This window comes from Coptis chinensis, chromosome 7, assembly GCF_015680905.1.
Source record: "Coptis chinensis isolate HL-2020 chromosome 7, ASM1568090v1, whole genome shotgun sequence".
In the NCBI taxonomy this organism is placed as follows: Eukaryota; Viridiplantae; Streptophyta; class Magnoliopsida; order Ranunculales; family Ranunculaceae; genus Coptis; species Coptis chinensis.
The window spans coordinates 68,022,755-68,041,859 of record NC_141462.1 but is presented as its reverse complement, the minus strand read 5'-3'; the positions used below and the strand labels follow the sequence as shown (position 1 = coordinate 68,041,859).

The 19,105-nt window shown below is 36.8% G+C and overlaps 1 protein-coding gene and 1 long non-coding RNA gene across 8 annotated transcripts; both read left to right on the top strand.

Annotated features, from left to right (window-relative positions):
* The first annotated feature begins 7,483 nt into the window (after positions 1–7,483).
* LOC147488520 (putative pectinesterase 14) lies at positions 7,484–10,057 on the top strand. Its single transcript, XM_086571782.1, has 6 exons — positions 7,484–7,721; positions 8,112–8,272; positions 8,611–8,782; positions 8,902–9,108; positions 9,437–9,675; positions 9,791–10,057. Exons 1-6 carry the CDS (start codon positions 7,551–7,553, stop codon positions 9,942–9,944), a joined length of 1,104 nt encoding a protein of 367 aa, XP_086427908.1. The 5' UTR covers positions 7,484–7,550; the 3' UTR covers positions 9,945–10,057.
* A 1,100-nt stretch (positions 10,058–11,157) lies between these two features.
* Positions 11,158–14,804, top strand: LOC147488519 (uncharacterized). 7 transcript variants are annotated; one of them, XR_015201699.1, is made up of 5 exons: positions 11,211–11,295; positions 12,147–12,247; positions 13,250–13,394; positions 13,548–13,887; positions 14,439–14,804. It is a non-coding gene; the product is annotated as an uncharacterized LOC147488519 (long non-coding RNA). The 7 variants fall into 7 exon arrangements; XR_015201696.1 differs by having other exon boundaries at positions 12,147–12,509; XR_015201695.1 differs by having other exon boundaries at positions 11,158–11,295; positions 12,086–13,394.
* The last annotated feature ends 4,301 nt before the right edge of the window (positions 14,805–19,105 follow it).

The following is a 19,105-nucleotide window of genomic DNA, read 5'->3' as shown; positions in this document are numbered from 1 at the left end:
ACTCCTGAACAAAACGGAGTTGTAGAAAGGAAACACAGACACATTGTTAAAGTAGGTAGAACTCTACTTGCCCATTCTCAAGTCCCTTTTCAATTCTGGGTTGAAGCCTTTAACACAGCAGTCTATGTAATAAATAGACTCCCTTCCATAAAGCTACAAAACAAATCACCTTTTCAACTTCTTTTTCACAGAATTCCACATTATTCCTTCCTTAAAGTTTTTGGTTGCACCTGTTACCCTTGGCTCAAGCCATATACCAGTAATAAGCTTCAATCAAAAACCACTCCATGTGTCTTTCTGGGATATAGTCTTTAGTACAAAGGATATAGGTGTATGGATATTGTTACAAACAAGTTGTATATATCCAGACATGTGGTGTTTAATGAAAGAGAATTTCTGTTCATAAAACAAAATGTCAGACCTCCATCTGTCAGAACTAATAGTCCTTCAAACTCCAGCTACACTCCTATACAATTAAATCCTCCTTTCTTCTTAAATCACTCTTCTTATCCCTCTGCATCATCTCAACCACTCAGTCAATCTCATTTTAATCCAATTCAGTCTACTCACATGTCAGAACCCTAACCTCAAACATTTGAACCATTCGCAGTTAGTACAGACCCATCATCTCAAACTCAAAACTAGAACCTATTCGTGTCTCAAGATCATCCCAAGCTCAGGTTCAAACCTCACAACCAACTTCAGTTTCAATGCCAACAACAGTTCATGGTTCAGATTCAGTACCAATTCATCATTCAACACCATCAAACCAAGTTCAGCATTCATCAGTTCACACAAGATCAAAGAGTGGTATTATTAAGCATAATCCAAGATATGCACATAATACCATTGTAACTAAGCATCCCTTACCTCAGGCATTGTTGTTAAAGGTTCAAGATCTCCCTGTAACACCAACATGCTATTCCAAAGCAATGAAAGATGCAAGGTGGCGAGCAACAATGGCATTAGAAATTAATGCCTTACATCATACTGGTACCTGGGAGTTAGTTCCTTATGATTCATCAATGAATCTAGTTGGAAATAAGTCGGTATTCAAGATTAAGTACAAGCCAACTGGATTGATAGATAAGCTCAAGGCTAGGTTAGTGGCAAAAGGATACCACCAACAGAAGGGCATTGACTACACAGAACTTTTAGTCCAGTTGCCAAGCCACAGACGATCAGAGTTATTTTATGTCTTGCCTTACAGTATGATTGGAAAATTACTCAGCTGGATGTAAACAATGCTTTTCTGCATGGAGATCTCAAAGAAGCTGTACATATGTTGCAACCCCCGGGATTTGAAGATCCTACTAAGCTTCATCATGTTTGTAAACTAAAGAAGTCACTCTATGGTCTGAAGCAATCACCCAGATCTTGGTATGAGAAACTGTATCAAGCTCTACTTGCTCTTGGCTTCACAACTACCCATGCCGACTTTTCTCTGTTTGTCAGACATTATAACAATACTATTACTATAGTACTTGTTTATGTGGATGACATCTTAGTCACTTGGAAATTCAGCAAAAGGTGTGTGCTTCAATCATCAAGCAACTCAGTCAGACATTTTCTATGAAAGATTTAGGTAAGTTGAGCTACTTTTTGGGCCTTGAGATTCATAGAAGTAAAGATGCTATATTCATGTGTCAGACAAAGTATATTTATGTTCTTATAAAGAAAGCCAAGATGGAGAATGTCAAGCCTTGTTCTACACCTATCTCTACAACAAAAGTTGATTCCTCTACATCCGACTTATTGTCTGATTCAACTGAGTTCAGGTCAATTATGGGAGCTTTACAGTATTTAGTATGGACTAGGCCTGACATTGCATTTTCTGTCAGTCAAGTCTGTCAACACATGCATCAAACAAAAGTAGTTCATTTCATAGCCATTAAAAGAATATTAAGGTATTTAAAAGGTACTATTACTGAAGGTATCAAGTTCTCAAAAGGACCAACTCTGGTTACAGCTTATAGTGACTCTGACTGGGCTGGGTGTCCAATTGATAGGAGATCAACAGGAGGTTTTGCGGTATTTCTAGGATCAAATCCCATCTCATGGTCCTCCAAGAAGCAAATCACAGTGGCTAGATCCAGTACAGAGGCTGAATATAGATCACTGGCTCACACTTCGGCAGAATTATATTGGCTATGCATCCTCTTAAGAGACTTAAGGTTTACACTCTCTAAACCTCCTTTCATATGGTGTGACAACATTAGTGCCATTGCCCTTTCTTCCAATCCTGTATTCCATGCTCGAACCAAACATGTCGAGGTGGATTACCACTACGTACATTAGAGAACTTGTCACTAGTAAGACTATTGATATAAACTATCGTACCGCGAGAAGATCAAATCGCAGATATCTTCACAAAAGCTTTGGCAGCAGCAAGATTTCAAATGTTAAAGACCAAGCTTTCAGTTCAGCAGCCTCCCTTCAGCTTGCGGGGGTGTATTAATGTATAAGTCTGGAGCATTATAATAGAAGACTGAAAACAGTTACAATGAGATCCATTTCGGCATTCCGTAATGAGAATGAAAACATAATTAGTTAGATGAGTGAATGTAATAGGAACACTAAATAAAGTGTATTCATTGTAATGAGAAATTAACGAATGAAAATAAGGTCATTACTCATTTCATCATTTAATACCAAATTGATCATGTTGGCTATTTTCAGTGTCCTTAATACTAGTGACCAGCATCACCTAACTTTTAAAAGTAATGCTTGCTGTGTTTCTCTGAGTTCTCAACTCCGTCCAACCACACTTTATTCCTATGTTTCCACAAGGCCAACATGCCTCCCCACTCTCGCAACATTCCAATTTCCACAAGGTGTGATACTTATCCTTTTCATAGTCTTCATGGCTTGCTGTAACCTTTGAAACTGGCTTGGTCGCATAAAACTGTAAGTACAATAAGCACAATCCAATTATCTTCTAACATCCACATTGGTCTCCACTACCCAACGGATTTTCTTTAGCCAACACAACTGCACACTAGCTAAACAATATAATCAACTCTTTACTTGGAAGCTAACTATGCAGGCCTACATATAACTAAGATTAGTTGTATCAATTCTTAGATTATTTGTCCACATACAGACCCCTAATAAATCTATAGCTAGCTCAGAGAAATCCAAATGGAAGGATTATATATATAACTATACCAGTCCCATCCCTGGTTTGATGACCTTGTTCAAATTTATTGACTTTTTCTCCGACTCCCTTCTTGTAGGAATTGAATAGCTAACAAAACCCCAAAGCGCCATACCTAGTTCGACAAAGCTTGCATTCCTTATAGCACACAATTTTTATATATACTCAAGTGACAAGTCGATCTGTTAATATCACCACCTGAAGTGAAATCTAAGAATATATACCTCTCTTGCTAACTCGTTCCGTCGATTGGTCATCAGTTTGTAACATTCTAAATCCTTGAGTAGGCCTTCAAATTCCAGTGTATGGCTTCTCGAACTTCCCCTTATACCAAGCCTTTGTGTTTGATTTGTATCTGCAAAAGGTTCCTGTATCTAAGTCTGTTGAGCTTGTAAGTAAGCACTCATATCCTTCACAAGGTTGCTTTTCGATCACATGAGCTTTTATGGTGATGGTGTTTGCCAAATTGATCCGGTAGAAGGGCTGAATCGGCTTGTTTTATGATGCTTTGGAAGCCGACTAGGCAGAAATGTTATGCAACTTAAATTGCACGTTGAGACAAAATTAGAATCATTCGGAGATAATATTACTTGCGGTGCAAGCAAAGGAGACGAGGCACTTCTGAATTTTCTTTCCATGGCTGCATAATACTCCGTCACCAACTCATTGCTGGATTCGCGAAGTCCACGTAGAAGGCAACAATCAGCAATCAACATGATCCTATCATTCAAGTCATTGAATGAGAAGCAGATGAGTTCATTTCAAATATTATTGGAGGAGTACGTTTCGCATGGTGCACATAGTGTATAACACCCCGTGTTTTTATTCTTTTATTTTCCTAATAATAATAATAATAGATAATAGATAAAATAAAATAGGATAAGTGTTAGTGGAAATAGGAGACGTGGGTTTATGGGATAAACCTTCTTCCCTATTTCGGGGGTTTTGTTTTTTAACAGAAAGGAAACAAAATAGGGTTGGTCAAAAACACAGCGAGAGTTTTATAGAGAGGAGAGAAAAAAAAAAAGGGGGGTTTTACTGACAGTAGAAAAGGAAGATTTTTCTAGTAGCTGGTTGATAGTCGGAGCACGCTAAAGGTGAGTAGATTAGTTTTTCTATTCACGTCTAACTTTACTGTTCAAAGTTTCCACTCATGGTTTCTGCTCTTTCTGTCATTATTATTTGTCCTGTCGTTGTTAAAACTTGTTAAACTGTCGTTATTAAAACTGGTTAAACTCTGTTGAAACTCGGAAAGTGGAATTTAACTGTCGAAGCTTATTGGGCCCGATAATGGCGGCGCGAGCCCAAGAATCGTCCTGTGTTTGTTTGGTTGAACTATTCTATTGTAGTTGAACTTTGATTGTTGTGGTGTGATTGAATAATGTTTGGTTGTGATTGTAAAAGTGTGGGTATGTGAATTGATGTTTTTGGGTTCTGTCAAAGCTTGGAGGGGTCGTCAATGGAGGCGCCAGCCTCTTAGAAATCGTCCATGTATACTGCTTAAGTTTTATTACATTTAATGTTTTGATTGTTGGTTGGTTATGGGTTATTGAGGATTGTTTGAGTGTTGTAGAGTGAGGGGGCGGCTGTTGGGAGCTTGAAGACGCATCAATGGCGTCCAGTCGAGTTTTTCCTAGTATAATAAAATCACGAATTGTTGGTATAGGTGTTTAGGGGTTTTCTCAAGGAACCCATTTGGCCGGGTTCAATATGGGTGGCGAAAGTGATGGGATTGGTGGTGGAGGGATTTGTGAGGGGAAGAAGATGACCAGCGATTTTCCTTGTCTGTTGGGCTTGGGCCGAACCATTTCTATTGTGGTTTGGGTAGAACCAACTCATCTTAAGTGATGGCCGGTGGTGGCTGGAGGTGGAGGAGAGGTGCCGGAGGAAGAAGAAGGTGAACAGTGAAATTTCGATTTGGGCTTGGGCCAAATCGTGGGTGGGCTTATGGGTTTTATTTTAGATTTTCAAATTTGGATTTTTGTTTTAGACTTTGGGCTTTTGGGTTAGAAGAGTTTGGGACTGGTTGACTGTTGTTGACCTTTGGCAGGTCGACTTTGACTTTGACTTTGACAAAAGTTGACTTTTGACCAGGATTGACTTTGACTAGTTGACCCAATTTGACATTTTAACTCGGATTATGATTCGGTCTATTAGGATAAGTCTAGGACTATTAGCATGCTTGACTTTAGGTTAAGACCTTTTAAATATACTTATGTACGTGTATTAACTACTGTGTGATATTTCAGTTTTTATGTTATACAACGTTATGACCCTTATATATCCATGAAATTAATAACGCGTAAACCAAAAATACATGAATCAAGGTACTCCTTAGTTCTCTGAAAAAATATATGTAATAAAGTTCAAAAAATGCGTAAACAAATTTACCGCACTCTTTTAAAACTCTCCACGCCTCAAGTTTTGGAATTGAGTTTTATGACTGTTGATGTCATATGTTAGGTGGGCATTTATTGAATGTGCCATAAATGGCCCGTTAGCGTTATCTATAGGTATTCATTGAATGTGCCATGAATGACCTGGGTATTCATTGAATGTGCCATGAATGACCAGATTCTTTGGCCTGCCCTAGAGAGGAACTAAGGTATTCACCTTGCGGATTAGTTGTATTATTTGATTATGTGGGTGTTTGGGTTTACTTTTGAATACCTAATATAATATCTATATATGTTATATATAAGTTCTAACTTTCTTTTACAGGAGGGTAGGACTTAATAACATTTTGTGCATGGACGCGGTCCTACCCTTATACAGCAGTGGATATCGGTAAGTTTTAATTCAATGATTTAGATATTAAAATGAGTTATTAGAATGAGTTAATATAATGAAAGTTTTGCTTGGGAAGAAACTATGCCGGTTGAAATGACGGAACTACCTGTTTTCCAAGCTGAGAATGATTAAGTTATGGGAAAATATAACGTAATTGTTTGGATAATTAAAGTATGATAATGGTTTTATGTGGTTAGTCTAGTCATACTAGCAAATTTCATTTTGCTGACCCATGTTTACTTTGTTTTGACAACGTGGGTGTGTTCTTGGGAACATAGGTGGAAGACAGTGGAATCGCGGCGTTTGATTTGGATTTGTTTCTGGAGCAGTCCGGGAGTTTATTTTTAATAGGCCTGATCTTTTTGGAAGTATGTAATAACGTAGTTTTATATCCATCATGACATGAGAATACGATGTTGAAGACCTATTATTTTTAGAGTTTTATATTGATGATTTTTGAACGGAAGATAGTCTTTTAATAAAGTGATGGTTGAGAAAGTTTAGAAATAATTTGTTGTTAAGTTGATTCTCTCTGCATGTGGGTTTTAGGTTTTGACATGTGTTGTATCCACCCCGTCATAGCCTGGGTTTTTAGACAATTGAACCGAGTATTGTTTGAGATATTTATATATCAAATATTCACTTTGCAATTGTTTAGAAATATAGATGAAACTCCAATTGCTGGCCTAGAAACTATATTTGAATTTGTTGGCATATATATTGTTGTCTGATTTACATAACTGTTTGTCCATTTTGTTATTTTCGGAGACTGCATTACATTTGTTCTTGTATTGTCACTGGATCACTATTATTTGCAGTAGTGGTTTATTGTTCTTCTGCATTACAACTGGGTGTCAACGTACGTGCAGCCCCCAGACGAATACTTTTATTTCTAAGCATATTGGATGACCGCAAGAAAAAAAATAAAATAAAATAATACTCCATATCCGATGAAACTTTGCTGTTGTACAATCTTCGTGGTGCCTGAATAAAAAGGAATGGCTGGCAAATAGTATACGATTATATTGGTTGGTTTAAATTGAATTTTGTTGCCGATTATGGCAAGAAGGAGTAGCTGGCCGGCCTGGTGTTGCAGAAGAAGCAGATCGAGTCTCTTCCTTTGAATTGGAACTGGCTATAAAATGCTGCTTGAATCAAGGAGAATATGTAGGAATGTTGAGAAATTAATAGTTAATACTAATTTAGCAATATAAATTCATGCAAATATATGGCCCATCAGACCATGAATAACAATAGCAATAGCAAAATTTGGAGATACAGGTATTGACATTTTCCTGCTGGTAAAGATTTCTTTTGTGGAACCCAGTATGGCGATATACAACTCAGTACACCCAAAAAAAGCTAAGACACAAGATTTTTTAGATAACAATGCAACTACCAAAAAAAAATGCCAAATAGCGGTTGGTCATTAGAATATAGTAGTTTTAACCAACTAAATCTCTCCTAAGATTTAGCAAATGCTGTTAACAGAATTTTGAAGTGTTCTAAATTGAGTATAGGAGATAACTATAAAATAGGTTTCAGTTTATCATCATCATTAAACCACGTAGCCTTTTTACTCTGAAGTTCAAGGTTGGAATAAATGATGGCCTTGAACAAGAACTCTGTCTATGTATGTTTTACATGCTTACTTATTTTCTCTTTTAACTTTACTTCGAGGGGTGCAACTGAAGATCCATCTACAGCCCAAAAAGATGATTCATCAACGGCGGCTCGTGGAGCGGTGGCTAATGGGAAGGCCGAGAGTAAATCGGTGAGTTTTGTTATAATCCAAATGAAAATCATTACTTTTTTCAAGTGACACAATCTACTTGCATTGGTATATATAATAGGTGACGCATGCTCTAACGTACAAGCCAATCAATTCTTAAACTTTGGTGTTAAATGTTGCACATAGGGATTCAGAGGTCAGAGGTGCAATGTTTTTCTCGGGTGATCCATTAAAATGTTTCATGTGCACTAATAATATATCCCTGTCTCAACGTGGAAGACCTCTACTCTCCCTTTCATGGTAATGGATACAAGTGCCAAGTAAACAAACTACAAAACTCACCCCTTATAAACAGTACTGATATTCGGAAGGGGGAAAGAACAATTTACCGCTATTCTTGTACGTGTTAGTAATTCCCTTGGTTCTTTTTAGCGTTTAAAGCCAAGTACATTCCATGCTGAAGTTGGTCTAGTACTCAAAGTTAGCTTGAATGGACACGATGCTAAGTTTACAAGCATTCAAAAAGCTGTTGATGCGGTTCCACCAAATTGCCGTTCGAAGACGTTGATCACCATTGGCGCAGGGACGTACAGGTTAGAGTCTCATTACATTATCCTTTGATAGCTGCTAGTAAATTTACAGTTTTAGATTGAGAAAATATGTTGTTATAATTTTAGATTGGAAAAAACAAATGCTAGAATAACCGAGTTCTGTACCCATGAGACTTTGTACGATGTGTAATGCTAGTGCATACACCCACATATGTTGGCACTTTTGGGGCTACAAATACATGCACTTTCCAAGATATATATACTTCACACAACTCTAAGTAATCACTATATATGAAATTTGATGTCCTATTATTATTAGTTAAAATATTTTACTTCTAAAATTTGATTTATTTTTGTCTTTCCTCATTCACTGCCGGTAGGGAAAAGGTAATAGTCGATAGAACCAAGTCCAATGTAATATTTCAAGGTCAAGGATATCAGACAACCATCATCGCCTGGAATGATACAGCATTGTCTGCCAAAGGAACAACAGGTAGCCACACAGTAGGGATCTTTGCATCAAACTTTACTGCTTACGATATCAGTTTCAAGGTATATAAAATTAATTGATTGTACCAACTAATACAAATAAGATAGTATCTTCATTGATGAAATTTTTGTTTGTCGACCAAACTTACATTGGTTTTTATGCACTTTTCTCATTTGAGAAGAATACTGCTCCTCCTCCTGATGGTGTTAGAAAGGGAGCACAAGCAGTGGCTGTCAATATTGAAGCAGATCAGGCAGCCTTTTATAGATGTGGGTTTTATGGTATACAAGATACTCTCTTGGACAACAGAGGGAAGCACTATTACAAAAATTGTTTCATTGAAGGAGCGACTGACTTTATATTTGGTGATGCTAGATCGCTTTTTGAGGTACGCAATAGAGTTTTACTTCTGACCTTAGGGTTATATATGTAGACCCCTAAGCTAACACATTCCTCAACCCAGTTAATTAAATCTTGATATCCTGCACTAGGCACTTACCCCTCATTTAGCTTGACGGCTTCCCTGGTTGATTTTAAGTGCCAGAAGTGAGTACGTTCAAATCATACCTGAATTGTATTATATCTCAGTCGGCTTTGCAATCTCTCGAAGACTTAAGACAACCATTAATAAATCCAAGTATATTTCCCATATATAAGGTTCCATTCTCATCTCTGACTAAGTGCACCTCCATATGCTAATATTTTTGTTTGAACAGGGTTGCACTCTAAACCTCATCTCTAGTGATCACCGCGGAATGATCACAGCCCAAGCAAGAGAGTCGTTGGACAGTAATACAGGTTTTTCCTTTGTGAACTGTAAGATTATTGGAAAGGGCAATGCATGGCTTGGCAGAGCATATCGTGCTTATGCCACTGTTGTGTTCATCAATACGAACATGGCTAACATAATCGCCATGGATGGATGGAATGATATGGGTAAACCAACTTACCACCGGTATGTAAATTCACTACTTAAAGTGTCTTACAATTTCTAAGTCCATTGCTTATGTTCGTAATGGTATTAAATTACTAATGCTCCAAATATTATGTTTTATTTGATTTTATGATAGGACCGTCTTCTTTGGTGAATATGGTTGCTCTGGACCTGGAGCCAACCGCAGTAAAAGGGTCTCATACAGTAAACAACTTAGCCTAGCTGAAGCACGTCCATTTATGAGCATATCGTTCATAGAAGGAGACAAATGGCTGCCTGTTCATACATGAATTTTTTATACGAAATAGTGTGTATACAAGATATCATACATGTCTATGAATTTTGTATCGTTCACGGGCCAAATGGCTTCCTATTCATACATGATACCCTTTTTTATGCGTAATTGTTTGTATACACTGATGCAGTGATGCGTTAACCTATGCCTTTGTCATGTTCAACAACATGATTGTTTCGATCTTCAAAATTTGGACACCCACAAATAGTAAATGTCCAAATTTTGTTGACGTATTGAACAGTAGTAATTGTAATTGTTTCCTCCTAGTTTCTTCTTCAGCTAAATATTTAAAGATTCCCAATTCACTTACATTTTGGTTAATTAAGTAGCACAACATGAACATACTAATGGATGCGAATAAAGAAAACAATAAAGAGACAAGGACAGAATTAATAGGTAATAACTAAGGCACGGATTAGGCTGTCCTTAAAGAAAGATTTCACCCCTTCCAATGGTGCAGAAAGGCAAGGATGGCGTCTTCCTCACAGGATTCAATGGTTAACAGAAGCCTGACTTTGCACTAGAACAGACTACCCTCTAGAACAGCAATATAACTCTCTATAGCAGCTGACATGAAGAAGAGAAGAAGAATAGGACGAGGTCGAGTTTTGGTTCTCTGATTTGGTGTGGGGTGAAGGTCTGTCTTTGGTATTCACGAGTTTTGATGAAGTGTTCTCTGCGTCTGGATTGGATACTCTCTATGGACACACAGACCTCAATATATAGAGGAAGGTAGTCGGTTTTCAAGATGGGAGAAGGACTCATCCTCAAACTCAAAGTCAGTTTTACAAACAGATAAGTAGAAACCAACTAGAGATAGGACACCGAAACTTGCTGCAAAAGCAAGACAAGTTTAGGCTTTTAGTTAGCCACTACCCACTAGACAGCAAACCCGAGCCCGAGCCCGACACGATGTGGTGTGGGCGGGCGCGCGTGTGTGGCTTTGGGTGAGTCCTCCCTCCTAACACAAAAGCATTTGTACCCTAAGGGCACGCCCTTATGGTAGAGGAATTCCTCATATACCTCACTTGCTAGTGGTGGTTAACAAATGTGGGACTATCACTACACCAAATTGGCTAAAAAACAACAGCTGCCTCTGAGCAAAAACGACGGTTAATGACCCTTATTGTATTGCGAGTGTTGATAGCCGTCATTTATGGACTCATAAGCCGTTGTTTTGTGTTTAGTGTGAATGGGCTTTATATGGGCTCATTCCCACCCTCATACCCAGCGAAAAATATTGCAATCCTGCTTGTTTGTAGACAAAATATATCAAAAAGCTGAATAGTTTTCAACGCCGGCGACATCTCTCTCCACCTCAACTCCACACGAAAATCTTTTCTCAGGTACTCCCTCTATTTCTTCAACACAACTTATTTCTCTATTCATGGAATTCTATGGTATTGATCAATTTCGGTAGTTGTGTTAAGTTGATTAGTCATGTTGTTGTGTAAATTCTTCCTTTTGCTTTATTTGTTAATTCACTTTGAGTTTACAAAATTCAAGTCTGTTTAAAATTTTGTTAAATTCAATTTAACAATTTTTTTCCTCAAACAATAGAGATATGATATGAGAAATTCGTTAACAAATAGAGATTTTCATTAGACAATCTCGTTTCTTCTTCGGTTTTCGGATTGAAGCCGAGGATTCAAAGGCCGAATACCCCCTTCTTCTTCTTCTTCAAGGTTTGATTTTTCTGAATTTTCTTTGTTAAATTTAGCTTAAAAAGTTATATTTTGAAATTTCAAGTTGCGTATTTGGTTCATTGATGGAAAAATCACAACCTTTTGTATTCTTTCAACGGTAGCCAAGATTTCATTTATCCGGTATTACTTATCAGGTATTGCAAATTCAAGCTCAAAGTTATATAGTTTAAATCTGAAAGTTTTGCTTGCTGTTCATATGTATGTAGTATATAGAAGGTAACACCTGATGCCTTTATATCGCGAGAACTTATTTGGAAATATGTACTTATGTAATCGGTAATTATATCTTGTAAATATACACATTCTCCTATTATTTTTTTATTTTTTATCTATACTTCATTATTTTTTTTTCACTTGATATAATGTGTATTTGTTTCACTTTGTTAACTATGTTTTTCTCCTTTTATTTTCACTTTTTTTCAAAAACTAGATCATAAGCAGGTCTTATATGAGGAGAGATTTTTTTTTAAGAGAGGGACTCGCTTTTGCAGAGTCGTAGAGGTGACTCACTGTAGCAAAGTGAATGGAAAGATGCTATTGGGAGTGATGACTATAAGGACTTCCACTCAGTTTTTTCTTTTGTTATGATAATGTAAAGTTCTTTTCATATGTTAAATAATAATCCTTTTCTTGGTTTCAGTTGATGCACGTTGTAAGTTGTAACCTGCATGAAAGCTTTTGGTTTTTACTCGAAACATTTTTAAAAAAGGATGTGAAGATGACTACTGGGTTTGATCCACATTGATGGGAATGTTAAGCATAATTTTTGTTGAGATAAGCTTTTAGTTAATGGAGTTGTGGTCACCTCAGATGAAGCAACAATGCCCTGGTAGATTACATGCTATATTCTTCAGGTGTGGACTGCCAAACCTTTTATGAATTGACACAAAATGTATCATGAATGTTATTTTCGATACTACTCCTCCCGGATGAATTTTCCCCTTTATTGAAATTTTTTACGACTTAGTAATATTTAGATAAAAATAGTTAACGGAGAATTGCCTTTACATTCCACGACTCACCTAAGAATATGAAAATTTTGTTTAGGACTCTAGACATTGCTTCTGTCTCTTTGAAGCTTTTAAACTCTAGATTTTGGTAACCATTCAAAGTTTTGTTGGTTAAAGTTGATATGTTAGATGCCGGGAGATTCGAACTGGAAACAAGTCAGGCAGAGTGCCAAAGGCATCAATTTCGCATGACGAACTGGTAAATATTGATAGGGTTTGGGAATCTAGAGTCTGGACATTGGTTATTGTTGTTATGAAGTCGATCTATTGTGCTATAAATAGGTCATGTTTCTGCATGGAAAGAGAATGGATTGACTGTGTTTGCTAGAGGGTTTGATAAGCAGGTCAAAATTTGGCCATTGATGTCATGTTGCTGATCTACGTTGCACATTTAAAAAAAAAAAATTGTGTTAGCTTCATCTATTTTCTAGATCAATGAAGTCGTTTACTTTTAATTTCTTCTTGTTATGTGTTTTATAGGTATCCTTACAAAATCTTCACAATTTGTTTATTATGATTTTCATTGTCTTTTACGGGGCATCTATGTTTCTTCTCATCTAAGTTTAGAAAATATCTTCTTGTAGATAAGTTTGCTTTGAAGAAAAAGGCAGTTTGAGTGCACAACTTGTTGATGAAACAATCAACAAGTTAGCTACTAGTTGATTATCCAAGTGGCTATAACCTTACTAAGATTTTCTCTCGTGTGTGTGAATTAGTGACCACTAACAGGTATGTGGGGTGTTGGTTGATTATTTATGTTTGCATAAAATTGTACGTATTTATATCTGTATGAATGTAAGCTAACCTGGAATATTGATATGATTTTGTGCTCTATATATATTTTTATAGGGTTGTTATAACCTTGTTATTCCCCCTTTCCAGATAGACGAGGAAGAATGGATCGTAGCTTTTATATATTCATTTTTTAGTTCTACAAATATTCACAATGGGGAAGAAAATCAGTTTGTAGGTCTTTGAGTTGATAGAAGGGGTCCTGTAGAAGGCTTACGCAGTGGTGTCTCCAAGACCACTCTTATGGTTGTAGCTCATTATAAGACAAAAGACAGAGAACAACATAGGTCAAGAATATAACTTCAACAACAAATGGCTAATTTGAAACATGTGGTGATTTAAGGGAAGAAGGCACACATGGACATGCGGATAAGTAAATGCATTGCTCACTCCACAAACACAAATCTCTACGAACTTTACAGCTGATCAGGTATGCATTGAGAGTTCTTATGGTCGTTTAATGCTTAATGGATTTTTCCTAGGGAAATGACGTACTACAGTATGCATGTTATAGGTTACTGAAATTATGGAAATTCCTTGTTGCATATCTAATTAGATTACTCATTTAGTTTACATGACTTGTTAGTTTAGTTTTCTCGATGATCTTTACTTTGTTTTACAAGAATTGCTGATTTAGCCTTCTCTTTTCTCTGTTTTTGTAATTGGATCATTGGTTTGGAAAATTGATTCTTACTATTGCTTTGCGTGCACCCGAGCTTTTACGGAGTTGAGTTTTCTTTACTAGAGTATTTGTCTGTGTTTGGGATTGGGATATATATATATATATTCCATTTCTCTGTACTTAGGGCCGGGCCGTATCGACTTGGTGATAGTTGTTATAATTGACACATAACACTGATTTTTCATATTGATAGTTGGTATTAATTGGATTCATTCTCATTGTTTGGTTTTGACATGATTTCGTTAATGGGCATGATCTTTTGCAAATTTCCTTATTTCTTCATCTTTTGTTTGTCGTAGGCAAGTGTGCATTTATTTACTTGTCAACCAACGCTTGCTCGATCGTGTCCATCTGTACAAATCTGTGATTTGGACGTAAAGCCTTGGCGGTAGAGTTGTTGCCATTGGAAGATTGATTGGTGATCGTAAGCGAGTACCAGCAAATGCATATTGCGTTATAGTGGAAAAGATTCACTTTCATGTTGGCTTTGGTGTTGAGAGGAAAAAGTCTTGGTGATGTTGGAGTTTGTTGTACAGTTTTTTGTCCCTTATATAGGTTACATTACTTATTTACTATATCTTAAAGATTTGTTTGTTGAGGGATCTGAGTTTTGATGAAGTTTAAATTATAAAATGAAAAGATTTTGTTTCTTTTCACTTACTGTGTTCTAATTTTATTTTATGTTAACACTATGTTAGTGTGATAATTATTATCAGGTACAAGATATAGGGTATTGGCACAATAAATAACAACCAGAAATATTGGATTTGCAATCCACTATGCAAAAACGACGGCCTTAGTAGTCGTTTATTTGTAAAAAGAATAGGTGGGATGAACTGAAATTTACATGAGCTAGAAGCCGTTGTTTTATATACAAGTGTTAAAAGCCGTCGTATTTTTAAGAAGTAAACAAGTGCCCCGGTCCGTCGTTTCTCAAATACCACAGCAGTTTTTATGACGGCCCTAACAACGGATTTAATATGTCGTTAATGTCATAAAATGACAGATTATGACCGTCGTTTTTCGACTGTTTTTTTGTAGTGTATCCACAATGCACTAAAGTGGAGAGAACACACTTAGTTCATCTCCTCCACTTTGCACACACACACTAGTATTTCGAAATACTCATAGAGATTCCAACAATCCCCCACTATTTCAAAATACTAATAGTCCCCCACTATTTTGGAATATGATATTACAAAAGAAATGGGTTAACGAAATGCCAGAGAGAATCGAAAAAACAATGCATAAGATACTAGTGCTTTACGGGCTTGAACCAGTCATAGGGTAACATGTCTTATAATATGTGAAAGTGGTGGATTAAAAAATCTTTGAACCAATATTCCCTTATAGTAAAATAGATCACATGCACCCACATTGCTCTTTCATTATATGCATGTTCTACGGTGTTGCGCTTTTTGGCCCTTGCGCTGTCTGTGTTCTATGAATGCTCTAGAGTACTTGCTTGAATACTCATAAGAACCGACCCAGTTCTACATTCACATAGGTGGATATCCATCAAGTGTACATTGCAGTTAAAATACACTATCTCATAATTAACAAAAATAATGGACTATGGATTCCAATAAGAGTAAAATAACTCATCCTTTCTCATTGCAATTCAAGTTATACAAAGTATACAAAAAATGCTATCTAGTCATAGGGTGGGACGTCTCAAAGAAAGACAATAGCATACCAGAGCGACGAGGTGACTTGTTTTTCCCTTTGAACTTACTTCATGGGATCTCCAATCACATAGGTGGGGTTGTCGTTAGTGTCGCCCTCTATCTAAGGCAAAAGTCCCATCCCCCTCGACATTTCAACCACTTGTCTCCTGTTAAGCGGTTTTGTCAGAGGATCGGCCAAATTTAACTCTGACCTCATATAATCTAGAGCCACAACTCCATTCCAAAGAACTTTATAGGATGAAGTCTCGCAGACGGATATGCCTGCTTTTCCCATTATACAATTTGCTTTTTGCTTGCTATTGCAGCCTGACAGTCACAATGCATAGGTACAGCTGGAGGCAGTTTTGTACCAATAGAAAGATTTGCCAAGAGGTTTCTAAGCCACTCAGCCTCAGCACTTGCTTTATCTAAAGCAATAAGCTTGGACTCCATAGTTGAACGAGTTATCAAGGTCTGCTTAGAAGATTTCCAAGCGACTGCACCTCCACCAAGGGTGAAAATATAACCACTAGTGGACTTGATATCATGAGAATCAGATATCCAGTTTGCATCACAATAACCCTCTATCACAGGTGGAGTTTGTCTAAAACGTATGCCGTAATTTATTGTTCCTCTCAAGTACTTGGCTAGTCTCTCTAACGCACTCCAATGTTCCTTGCTAGGACAATGAGTGTATCTACTCAACCTGCTAACTGCATAAGCAATGTCAGGTCTAGTGCAATTCATCAAGTACATGAGACTACCAATAATTTGGGCATATCTAGACTGAAGGACACTATGTTGATCATTTTTCTAAAGTTCACTAGTTGCCTCATAAGGTGTCGACACAGGCTTACTATCATAAAAGTTAAACTTCTTCAAAAACTTCTCAACATAATGCTCTTGTGAAAGCATATAGCCATCACTATTTTTGCTTATTTTGATTCCAAGAATCACATCAGCTTCTCCCAAATCCTTCATTTCAAATTGGGAGGATAAGAACATCTTGGTGTTTCTCACAATATCAAGGCTAGGACTCATGATTAACATGTCATCCATATATAGACAAATAATCACATATGTATTCACATCAAAAGATTTAAAGTAAATACATTTATCAGCATCATTTATTTGATATCTATTAGACATCATGACATTGTCAAACTTTTCATGCCATTGTTTTGGCGCTTGTTTCAATCCATATAAAGAATTAACCAATTTGCATACTTTTTGCTCATTCCCTGGTACTATAGTACCCTCAGGCTGCATCATATATATTTCTTCATCAAGATCACCATTCAAAAATGCAGTTTTTACATCCATTTGATGAATAAATAAATTATGAATAGCAGCGAGAGCCATTAGAACTCTTATAGAAGAAATCCTAGTTACATGAGCATAAGTATCAAAATAGTCAATGCCTTTTTTCTGGGAGAATCCCTTGACTACTAGTCTAGCCTTGTATTTCTCAATGGAACCATCTAGCTTTAGTTTCTTTTTGAAGATCCACTTGTAACGTATAGGTTTCCCCCCAGGAGGAAGATCAACTATCTCCCATGTGTGATTAGCTATAATCGAATCTAGTTCTGAGTTTATAACATCCTTCCAGAAAGGTGCATCTCGAGAACTGATTGCCTCATTATACGTCACAGGATCATCATCAAGAAGAAACGTGTAAAAGTCATCACCAAAATTGGTGGATTTTCTGTCTCTTTTACTCTTCCGAATTTCTTGTTCAGAAATTTCAGGATATGTTGATTGTTGTTCACTAGGAGCAACCAACCTCTCAATGTCAATTTTCAAAGGAAACAAATTCTCAAAGAAAGCAGCATTTTTACTCTCTATAATAGTGTTAGCATCGACAAGGTTATTATCAGATTTTACTACTAAAAATCTATATGCAACACTATTATGACCATAACTAATGAACATACAATCAGCAGTTCTAGGTCCCGATTTTCTCTTTTTAGGTTCGTTCACAAGAACCTTTGCAAAACACCCCCACATTTTGAAGTATTTCAGGTTAGGTACATGACCTTTCCATAATTCATATGGTGTCTTATTCCCTGTTTTCTTGGTGGGTATCATATTCTGTATATGGCAAGCAGAAAAGATTGCTTCCCCCCACAAGTTCAGGGAAGCTCCAGAACTTACAAGCATAGCATTCATCATCTTTTTTAATGTTCTGTTTTTCCGTTCGGCTACTCCATTTGACTCAGGAGAGTATGGTGGAGCAGTCTCATGAATAATGTCATTCTTGTCACAAAAGTCCTGGAAGGGGTTAGACTCATATTCTCCACCCCTATCAGACTGAAGTCTTTTAATCTTATAGTTAAGCTAGTTTTCAACTTCAGCTTTGTACTTGAGAAACATCTCACCTGCCTCATGCTTGTTTCTAAGTAAATATACCATGGTGTACCTAGAGAAGTCATCTATTAATGTAATATAATAAAACTTCCCCCCTCTAGACATGGTACTTCTAAATTCACCCAAATCCACATGGTACTTCCCCCCTCTAGTTAGCAATCCAGTTTTATCTCTAGAAACAATTCTGCAAGGTTTCTTTGTGGTTTTAGTCTCAGCACATATCTCACATTTATCATTAGAAAAATTAGAAATATCAGACAATAAACCACATGCTTTCATTCTTTTTATATACTGAACATTCATATGTCATAGTCTACCATGCCATATATTAAAAGAGTCAAGCAAGTAAGTAAAAGCAGATTCATTCTTATTAATAATAATGTTGTCAAGTACATTCAACATGAAAAGACCACTGTTATTACAATAACCTTTCCAAACAAAACTTTCATTCTTCATCAAAACGAACTTGTCACTCTCAAAAGTCACCTTGGCCTTGACTTTTTCCCGATGGGACCACGTAAATCAAATTATGACGAATCTCAGGAACATGCAGTATATTACTAAGTGAAAGGGTTTTCCCTGAAGTTAACTTCAGAAAAATCTTGCATGTTCCCTTAACAGGAACAGACCTTGAGTCACCCATATAGACCTTTTCATCTTTCACTAGTATGTAGTATGAGAATGCTTCAACATCACCACAGACGTGGCAGGTGGCACCAGAATCTAGTACCCAGTTCTTCTTCCCAGTGGCCATGAACACTTGTGACACCACAACAACAATAATATAATCTCCCTCAACTATATTAGCATTGGGAGGATCATCAGTGTCTTTCTTGTGCCTGCACTGAAAAGCCCTATGTCCAAGTTTACCACAAACATAACAATTTTTATTGTCAGTACCACTCCTTTTAAAAGAAGTGCCTTTGACCTTG

Excerpts from the sequence above, each read along its gene's own strand:
- LOC147488520 (XM_086571782.1), top strand. The coding sequence starts at position 7,551 with ATGATGGCCTTGAACAAGAACTCTGTCTATGTATGTTTTACATGCTTA. Across the intron at positions 7,722-8,111 it reads GGAAGGCCGAGAGTAAATCG|CGTTTAAAGCCAAGTACATT; the intron begins GTGAGTTTTGTT and ends GGTTCTTTTTAG. Across the intron at positions 9,109-9,436 it reads ATGCTAGATCGCTTTTTGAG|GGTTGCACTCTAAACCTCAT; the intron begins GTACGCAATAGA and ends TTGTTTGAACAG.